Source organism: Rhagoletis zephyria, unplaced genomic scaffold, assembly GCF_001687245.7.
Source record: "Rhagoletis zephyria isolate East Lansing unplaced genomic scaffold, Rhagoletis_zephyria_1.1 Rzeph_scaffold_00535, whole genome shotgun sequence".
Lineage (NCBI taxonomy): Eukaryota > Metazoa > Arthropoda > Insecta > Diptera > Tephritidae > Rhagoletis > Rhagoletis zephyria.
This window is the reverse complement of record NW_016157619.1, coordinates 121,947-132,738: the sequence shown is the minus strand read 5'-3', so window position 1 is coordinate 132,738 and position 10,792 is coordinate 121,947. Positions and strand designations below refer to the sequence as shown.

At 40.6% G+C, this 10,792-nt stretch overlaps 1 protein-coding gene across 7 annotated transcripts in view; it reads left to right on the top strand.

The window, feature by feature from the left end:
* Window positions 1–5,096, top strand: part of LOC108360203 (protein DENND6A) — an 82,839-nt gene extending 77,743 nt beyond the window's left edge. For all 7 annotated transcript variants that reach the window (XM_017612391.1, XM_017612390.1, XM_017612394.1 and 4 more), the window contains one exon: window positions 4,282–5,096. In XM_017612391.1, coding sequence (XP_017467880.1) covers window positions 4,282–5,058 — 777 coding nt within the window. In that variant the 3' untranslated portion in view covers window positions 5,059–5,096. The remainder of the gene's footprint in view (window positions 1–4,281) is intronic.
* The last annotated feature ends 5,696 nt before the right edge of the window (window positions 5,097–10,792 follow it).

Genomic DNA, 10,792 nt, shown 5'->3' with positions numbered 1-10,792 from the left:
ACTGTGCACTTTACGGAAGCCATGATGATGCTTCGCTGGGGTCAAGTGGTTTGTGAAGTACGGGAGTGGCAAGGCCTCGAGTGTCTTCGCTACCGGGGAAAGGAGTGTTATCGGACGATAAGAATCTCCTATGTTGGCGGGTTTCCCCGGTTTGAGCAGTGGGACCACTCTCGCCACCTTCCAGATGTCTGGGATGATGAGAGTGGCCATGGACAAGTTGAGGACCTCCGTTAGGTACGCTACCCCCGCAGGACCCAAATTGTTCAGCATCAGCATGCATATTCCGTCGGGACCCATGGCTTTGGAGGCTTTCGCCTTCCCGATGGCCACCTGAACTTCACCGCAAGTGAAAGCAAGGGGGGCACAAGTTGTTGGCAGTTTGTGCAGCCATCTGGTCACTCGGCGCTTGGCTTTGTCCCCCGGTGGATGCAGTATGAACTGCCGGCTAAAATAGCTCGCGCATCGCTCCGGGCCCGACGAAGCATGGTCGCTGAAAGAAATTTCGACTCTGTCGTCGTGCTTCGTCGGATTGGACAGTGACCTCACGGTTGACCAAAGCTTACTCACACCAGAGGCGAAGTTACAGGTTTTCAAATGCTCCCCCCACTTCCGCTTATGTTCGTTTACTAGTTGCCGAATCTCCGCGTTGAGATCCCTAATACGGGGATCTCCGGGATCGGCTTGACGAAGGCTGTCGCGCTCATCGGCTTGAACAGCCGCTTCGGCAGGGAAGTTTGGATGTGGGTCCGTTATACATCCTGCCGGTATGAAGCGAGCTGCAGTAGCAGTGACAGCCCTGCGGAACTTACGTTCACCGAGATGGACGTCGGTTGGTGTGGGAAGCGCAGTGAAGGTGTTTTCAGTAAACTCCGCGTAACCTTTCCAATCAGCTTTAGAGAGGTTGATGTAGGTCCGGTGTTTAGCGGAGGCAAAGTCGGTTGGTTTATCTATCGAGATGACTATGGGTAGATGGTCTGATGCTAAAGTCAGCATAGGTCGCCATGTTATGCTGTTTATCAGACCAGCGCTGACTATGGTGATGTCTGGCGAGCTGCTGCAGTTACCCATAATCCTGGTGGGTGCGTCGTCATTCATTGTGCAGAATGTCGAATCGTCTATCTGCTCAGCCAATTCTGTTTACCTACGATCGTTTGACAGGCTTGAATGCCAAAGATCGTGATGCGCATTAAAATCACCTACTGCCATACGGTTTTCACCTCTGAGGAGCGCACCTATATCAGGGTGATATCCTGCCGGGCAGCAGGTGACAGGGGGTATGTATATGTTAAATATTTCGAGCTCGACATCGCCTGACCGGATAGCAATGCCCTGACATTCTAGGGTGGTATCCCTGCGGTCGATGTCCGCTTCGATAAGACGATACTGCACGGTGTGGTGCGTGATGAACGCTAAGCCACCACCATTATCTCGCTCGCGATCTCGACGGTGCACGTTGTACCCGGCACAATTCAACAATGTTGAATTGCTATGCAACTTCGTCTCTTGGACCGCAGCTATCAATATACCATGCCGACACATAAAGACGGCTATCTCCTCAATCTTGCTCTGTAGCCCGTTGCAGTTAAATTGAAGGAGCTTCATGTGGTTCGGGAGACGTGTTGTTATGTGGGGTGTAAGGGATGTGTGTGTTCTTACTGCCGTTGGCTGTGTGCGCTGCTGTGATGGTTGCCGCCCTGTGGTGGTGGCGGGAGGCGTCGCAGTTGGGGTCTGCGACCGAGCAGCGCAACACGGGCCCTCGAAGTTCCTCCTCCAGTCTCGCGTGGTACCAGCCAAGGCAGATGTTGCACTTGACTGATGTCACATTACGGAATATCCTGGTCTGACATACCGTGCAGATTGTAGGAGGAACCAGGAGTTGTTGGCGGCGGCGTGTGGGTGGTGGTGCGGCTGTGTGTGTTCTATGGTCTGTCTGTGGTATGGTCTGTGGTGTTATTATGTTGTTGTGCTGTGGTGACTGTGTGAGGCTGCTCTGGTGGACTGAGGTTTGCCGTGGAGGCTGCTCTGTTTGAGCAGCAGGGGGCCACATACGACGTGGTCCACTGCCGATGTGTCCGTAGTCCTGAGCAGACTCTGAGGTGACACCACCCCTCGCAAGCATTGCACTTGACAGAGGTGGAGTTGTGGTGTAGTCGTCTCTGGCATACACAGCAGGTGTAGGTTTCTGGCCCTGGGTTTGACTCGATGCCAGCCCTGAGTAGGAGAAAACGTAGCGAATGTAGCCCTATGGTCGAACAACTTCTGAGATACTTCGCCGACCTAAACGGGGTTAGATCGCCGAAACAACAGCCCTTGGTCGGGTAAAACCCGAGTCATTCCGGTACGTAGAATCGGCTGTCGTGGGAATGACTTCTACCGCTTAGACTTTGTTGCTTTTTCAATTTTTCCTAATAAACAATCGTGGTACAAGGCTCAATAAAAATATTAAAAATAAAATGTTAACAAGCCACAATAACATTGACAAGTAACATAATACTTTAAAAAGCCAGCGTACTTGTTTTTAACAATGTTTTGGTACATAAATAAAATATAGTTCATAAAAAATAAAAGTGTTATTCATTTTAACATGAGTGTACACATCATTGTACATAGAAGCCAATAAATTATTTTGTATATATGACATTTTTGAGTAGCAATAATGAGATCATTTCCATCTTCAGAGTTTAAATAGTCAAAGAATTCTATACATTTCATTTTAATATTACTTCTAATATGAAGTTCACTTTAAATAATTTTTATCTGAAGCCAGTTTCTCTCTTTGCTCCAGGAAGCAAACCTCATACTTAGATCCTCTCAGTTGCTTCGTTTCAGTGTGGTATTGAAAAAAAACTACATATTTCTCAAACTGTGGAAAAGTACCACTAGTTAAGAACTTCATCTATAATTCCTCATGGCTTAAATTAATTTTTTCAACTACGGAAAAACTTTGAAAGACTAAGAATACGCTAAAAAGAGTATATAACTGTATATCTTGTATGCAAAACTCTTTTACAATGTCAGTAAATTGTGAAAAAATAGTTTTAAGTAATAGGCGAAAGCCATTCGAATATTCAAATTTGTTGTTATTAAACTGAGTTATTTTCGAGATAAGTAGCAACACGTCTGCCTTCTTTTTAAATAATTTAAGCTCCATCATACTGGTACGGCGATATGCCCATAAAACGATTGAACTTTTTGTTGCATTAATTTCTTGGACATATGAAACATTATCTAAAACATATCAACTATAATTAAATTATTTTCTTCTTACTTTTTACAGTACAGTTCAAAGAAGTTCCAACGTTATGTAAAAACCTTAAGAAAATCCTAAAGTGTTTTGTTTGAATTAAAAGTTCAGTACAAATCAGTACAAATTTTGAAAAATCAGGACATAGCGTACTGATTGAAGAAATGCATAAAATCAGTTCAAGAGTTGAAAAATCAGTACTGTACTGATAAAATCAGTACGTCTGGTAACCGTACCTTAAGACTATTGTAACTTTAGCGAGTAAGACCCGTTGGTTGTAAAACGCTATGCGCCATTTTCAAAAGAATAAAGAAGAACATTCGAATTTGGACACCGAGACCGACGGCCGCGTTTGATTTGTTATTTTGCCACCTGATATATTACATTATCAAGCTTGTTAATTGTATGATGAAATCTCCAAAACCGTAAATTTTGAAATGCTTCCCTTATTATTAATTAAAAGTGCGATATGAAGTCGTTGCTTGAGTTAATCTGCTCTTTTGCCAGAGTGCCAGGCCACAGGCTATAAGCTGAAAGTAAAAATATTTTCACTAAACATTCAAAAACTATAGCTCATACAATTTTTGGAACATCATAAGTAAGCACCTTACGAGGTAATCGATGTTTTCTTCAAATTTTTAGTACCAAAATCGTCATCATGACCAATGTCAATTTAATGAAATGTTTCTGTGTTCCATTAACATTTGTCGTGGATTTTTTACTATCAATTTTAGTGAAGAAAAAAATTGTTTACCAGGTTGAAGAAATTACTATTCGATTGTTAATTTTACTGGATCATTATTTCAATTCACTACCACTATTGTATAGTGAAGTTGACATATTGCAATTCACCACTAAACATCGACGGTGGTAGTGAAAAAGGTTACACTATCACAAGCTATTAATGAAAACTGAAAGTTTAGTCCACTATCAACTCTGATATTCACATATGTATGTATATAATTAAAAATTTTATTTTGAAATAATATATGTATATATGTATTTAAATACATCTCCTTTACAAATTCCAAAATTAGATGAACATTCAGCAACATCAACAGTTTCAAAAAAACATGCGGAACTCAGAATCGGTAACATCTTTTAATTCGAGCGGCACAAGCATAATAAGGAAAACTTTGCCAAGCACAGGAGCTTCTGTGCCAACTACAACAAGTACAGCAACCAGCGATGGGACTTCACCTGGATTATTCACAAGATATAGACCGTTTTTAAAAAAAGACAAGGCCTTAATTAAAAAGGTCTTAGCCGGCATTAAAACTAAAAGACCAGACCATGTACAAACCGCATTACTACGTCGTCATCTACTTGAACTTACACAAAGTTTTATGATACCACTGGAACGTTATATAGCGTCATTAATGCCATTGCAAAAAGATATAAGTCCTTTCAAGTCAGCGCCGAATGCAAACACTTTTAAATTAGAAGATTTCTTGGCCACTATTGAACAGTCAGGACCACATCTAACATCACCTTTGAAGGGCGATTGGAAGGGTTTGTATCGGCGATTTTTCAACTCAGCTAATTTTCGTGGTTGGTACGATACCAGGCATCGAGAGCTACAGTTAACCTTACAGGATCTGCAACTTCAGGCGCTGTCTGTGGCTAACCTTGAGCAATGGGCGCAAGATAAGCAGGAAGTAGAAATTATTGATATGATATTAAAATTAAAACAAAAATTGAATCTCTACACTAATACTAGTAACAATAGCTCAACACAAGAGCAAATACGTGCTCAGATCACTTGTATGAAGGATTTACTGCCTAATGATTTAAAAAATTTAGTTAATATTTGATATGTAAGTGAAATGAAATCTTGAACTAACTACGACAATTGTGCAGATTTGTTTATTTTGAACGAAACAGAAGACATTAGAAGATTATAAAACAAATTTTTTACATTAGTGGAATTCGCGCTTCTATGTATTCGTTGTATCTTGCGTAAATGTAACAGAATGCGCGTGTGATCTGTTGTTGCTGGTGGTACAATAAATACACGTGCAACAACAATCACACGCTCATNTTAAAACAAATTTTTTACATTAGTGGAATTCGCGCTTCTATGTATTCGTTGTATCTTGCGTAAATGTAACAGAATGTTGCTGGTGGTACAATAAATACACGTGCAACAACAATCACACGCTCATCCAGTTACTGTTGTGATTCTGCCTGTCCTGGGCGGAAGCTGTGGCACGGCAGGCATGGTGGTAGCCCAGCCGGAGCTCGTCGGTCTGTGGGTCAGGTTCTTGCCACTAACTCACGCCCGTAGTCACAAACAAAATTTGCATGCGTTTGTGTGGCATAACAAAAAAAGGGAGATAGATGCTGCGGTAGATCCGTCGTGTCAGGGGAGCCACCATCTGCTTACGTAATATAAGCAGCCTTGGGGCAAATTGGCAGGGATGGACGATCGGCTTCGTTGGTGCCACTTAGTAAATATGCAGACAGGACAGTTTGACTGACGCACTGATGTCAGGATAGGGGACTTCGCCTTCGCGTCTGGAGCCATGGTGGAGTCCAAAACTGCTTATTTTACGTAAGCAGATGGGGTGGGATGGCTCCCCTGACAGGACGGATCTACCACTGCATCTATTTCCCTTTTTTTGTTATGCCACACAAAGGCATGCAAATTTTGTTTGTGACTGCGGGCGTGAGTTAGTGGCAAGAACCTGACCCGCAGACCGACGAGCTCCGGCTGGGCTACCACCATGCCTGCCGTGCCACAGCTTCCGCCCAGGACAGGCAGAATCACAATATTACACTTACGCAGGATACATCAAATACACAGAATCGCGAATTCCGCTATTGTGAATAGAATTCGGTAATTTTTTTATTTTATCTGAAATGTTGATACTTCTCTCAATTTGGGTACGGTTTAGTTATTTGTACAACGATTTTGGGTTGCTGTGCCCAAACGCGTGACCCGAATCAAAAAACTTTGACACACTTCTAGACAAGATCTACACTTTGTTTAAAAAAATTTACTATATCTATGTACTAATTTATTAATAATTTCGGTTTGAATTATGGTATTTTTTGCGAATTTCTAAAATATGCGTACACTGATGACTCCTATTCTGCCTTAAAGCAGCCACTTTAATCTATTAATTTTTACCTCGGTTTTATTAGCTTGGGATGTAACTATGTAATAATGATGCGCCTAAAAGATGGAGCAGTTTCCATTACCAAGTTATATACCTAATGACAGCACGAATGGGAAATGATTTTAACTTCCATTTTAAAGGTACCTGATGACAGTACGGATAAAAATTCCAACGATTGATTTCGCATGTTATTCTATTCATTATATGTATACATAATAGTTTTAAAATGAATTGAATTTATGACTAAAAAGATAAAAATAAAATTATAGTTTAAAAAACTAAAAACACTGTTTATTACAATGTGAATTAAAAAGTAGAAAATACTTTACCTAATACCTTTACTTGTTTTAATTAAACTTTTAAGACCAACCTAAAATAGTGTTAAAGTAATTAGAGTAAGTAAGTAAAACAATAAAATTAAGTTTACCGAAAAACAAAGCGTGGGGTGCTTCTTAGATTTCATAGACCTGCTATTGACAATATTCAGTATTATTAAACTGTAAATGAAAAGTTCAAAACAATATCAAATCAAGCACCCCCCGTTTTGTTTTCCGGTAAAATTATTTTTACAGTCAATTACTTGAATACTATTTTAGGTTGGTTTTAAAAATTTAATTAAACCAAGTAAAGGAATTTCCTATTCCTCTTAAAGGAAATCTTATTTCTATAAATTATTTTCTACTTTTTAGTTCACATTGTAATAAAATAGATTTTTTAGTTTTTTTTAACTATAATTTAACATTTACTTTCACTTTACACATTACACTATTAGTTATTAGTTGTTTTATTCCTTTAGTTTAAACTAATTCATTGCAAATTATTAATTAAAATTGCTATGAAAATCACCCGTGCGCAAAATATCCACGAAGGATAAGAAATGTGTTCTCTGCAAAAGATGTTCAGACCCTCTTCTTCGGCAACACAGAAAGGAGAATTCTACTTAAAGGGGGTTATAATCAGGCCTGGGCGACGCCGACTGCGCAGTACCCTCGGGGAAGCGTCGCGTGTTCGTATACACGAAGTTGAAGGCGAAGACAACACCTGTCATCTGTGGTCATATTGTTTTAAATTTTAATCGTGTTTAAGTAGATTATTAACTTCTGTTAACCCGTTCCATCTGGATTTTAAGCTTTCATAAACGTAAGCAGCATCGAATACTTGGTTCCGGCTGTACAGCATCGAGAAACTGCAAGTAAGTGGAAAAGGCGCTCCAATTGCATCAATTTGCAAAACAAATAAGGCTTCGAGCGGTATACCAACAACTCTGCCTTACACGCTCACAAGCTTTTTTTCGGAAAAGGTTCGTGACTTTGCTAATATCTGCTAAGCTTCGAGTACAGCGCCACCTGTAGGCCCGAATCATAACTCACCAATTCATAAAACTGTGTTGCCAGCATACGTTTTCTACGATGTTCTCAAATCATTTCAATTAGAATGGCAGCTGGAGCTGGCAAGCGAGGCCGCGAAAATAACCCCACGGAACTGGAACCTGCGAAAACTCCGAGGATATCTGTGTCTTCACCGAATTTACTGCGAAACATGGACCAACGTCTCGCGAAATTAAATGACCAGCTCGCAAAACAAATTCAGGAATCCGAGCATAGAATTATCGAGCTTTTCGGCAAAAAGTTCGAAGAGATATTCTACGGTATCATGGATGACCTGAACGCTGTAAATGATAGAGTCACACGCGGCGTTCGGTCATATTGGTGTTCTCGAAGACGAGCTTGCTGCTTTAAAAACACAAGTTTCCAGACAAGAAAGTATCATTCCCGCTTGCTCGTGTAACGGGGATGCCGCATGAGGAAGGTGAAAACTTGCAAAGCATTTTCCATTACCTCTGCTTTTCATTGGACACTCAACCACCTCCCATTAAAAGCATTTATCGGACTAGGAAAACTCCTCAACTGGCCCTGCCATAATACTGCCACAGACCAGAACGGTTTGCTTAAAACCATATCAAATTTTAGACGTACAAACAAGAAACCGCCGCAGCTTACACTCGTGGGTATTAGCTCGGACGCCCCCTTCTATGTTAATGAGTCTTTGAGTAAACATAACCACGAAATATTTAAATCTGCTTTCCATCTGAGAAAGCGGAAAAAAGTTGTCGCCGTTTTTACAAAACGGGGGATGGTCCACATCAAACGGTTGGGCAGTGATAGGCCGCAAGCTATATATACCATGGGCGACCTTTGCAATCTAGAAAACACCAGTCGTGCCGCCGTAATGGAACATTCCTTTCATGACGCCAGAGCCGAAGAACATAGCAGCATATCAACGCAACAAACTTCAACTTGAATGCGGAATTTGTATGCTGTCACTAACTAATTTGTGTTTTATATTTTTAAATATTGTCTTCGTCTTTTGTCACGATCTTTCTTTTGCCTTTTACTTACACAAATCTTGTAAATGTTACGGGTTTCCTTCATTGCTTAACTTTTTAGAACCTAGATGCAGTGCCATAATTAACTTACACACGTTTTATAATGTCGCACTTAGCCTTTAAGCGTACGAGTTCCAAAGACTGTTTATACAGCATGCTGCGTATTATTAGCAAGCGTGCTACAGGCTTTAAGATAGTACATTTGAATGCGCAAAGTTTGTTTAAAAAACTCGACGAATTTATATATCTCATCGAAAATTCAGATATTCATGTTGTGTGTATATCCGAAACGTGGTTTTCCTCGCACCACAACAATAATATTCTGCGTGTAAATGGTTATCAACTTTTTAGAGCTGATAGGCATGGTCATGGTGGAGGTGTAGCAATATATGTAAAAAATGGTCTGTCTTGCAAACTAAATTGTGTATCGTCTTGTGGTGCTTTGGTCGAATATGTGTTCGTTGACGTATGTTTATTTATTTATTTATTCATGCAATAGTAATCTAGCTCAATAAAGTTGCTTACAGACTACATAGAGATAAAATATATCATACATTAAATCTAGCTTCATTTAACAATAGTTTGAAAGCGGGCTTAGACATAGAAAAATCTATGGCTAAAGAACTTGAGAGAACATTGAATTCTTTCAAAGCTCTAAAGATTGGAGCGTTAGAAGCATAGAGAGTACGGATACGTTCATTATAAAAAATATCAGTATTACGAAGGGTTCTGTTAGGAATATGGAAGCAAATGCATTCGAGTAAATACGGTGAATCAATCACACCATTAATTATGTGAAAGACAAAGGTGAGCGAGAGAATTGTTCTCCTGCATTTAAGAGATTTCAAATTTACTAGTGCACATCTAGCTCTATAAGGCGGAATTGGGTCGTCGAAATTCAATGATCGGAGCGCAAAGCGCAAAAACGTTTTTTCAACCCGCTCGAGCCTATTAATGTGGCTCTCATAATAAGGTATCCAAATAAAGCAAGCATATTCCAGCTTGGAGCGTACAAGCGACGTGAACAACAGCTTTAACGTGTAGGGATCCGTGAAATCAGAGCTAAAACGGCGAATAAAAGCAAGCACTGAGGACGATTTAGCAATGGTGTAATTTAGGTGACTATGAAATAAAAATTTCGAGTCAAAGACTACACCTAGGTCATTTAACTCGTTACTAGTGGATAGTCGAGTACCATCAATATAGTATGAAGTAGGGGTTATACAATGAAATTTGGAGAATGATAGGTGGAAACATTTGCTTATATTTAGCTGTAAGCCGTTGGTACGACACCAAGCTGAGACATTTTCCAAGTCAAACTGAATCTTGACGGAATCAGAGGAGTTTGCAATAGTGGAGAAGATCTTCAAATCATCAGCATATAAAAGAAACTTGGAGTGCATAAAACACGACGATATGTCATTGATAAAAATGACAAAAAGCAAAGGGCCTAAAATGCTACCTTGTGGAACTCCAGAAGAAGCAATGAATGAGTTGGATAGCGCGTTGTCAACAACGACCACACATTTGCGATGATGCAGGTAGTATTTTAACCAACATAAAAATGTTGAGTGAAAACCTAAACTTGCTAATTAGAAATCAATTTAAATTCATGCCCTTTTTTTTATGCCCGCGGGCCGCCATTGCGCCAGGCTGGGCCACGGTCGCCATGTGATGTGGAATTTTCCACATCATGATTTTTACACGGGCGTACCTGTGTTGCCGCATTCCACGCACTCACACTGCGAACCGAGGAGCCCTAGCGCTCCGCCGTTTCTATTGCCGGCCAACGCCCGGCCTGTGGCTTATGATGTTGACTCCAACACAATTTAAGCGCTGCAGCTCTGCTGCAGTGTATCCCGCGGAGCCCTGGTGCTCCGCCGACTCTGTCGTCGGCCAACGCTGGTAGTCAGCAAACCTCCGGCAAAAATCTATTAAAATTAAACTCGACTGCTCGATTTAAGTGACGCGCAAATAATGCCGCTCAATTTATTTTCATTTTATCTCCTGAACTTAGCTGCTATACTATACGAACTATAT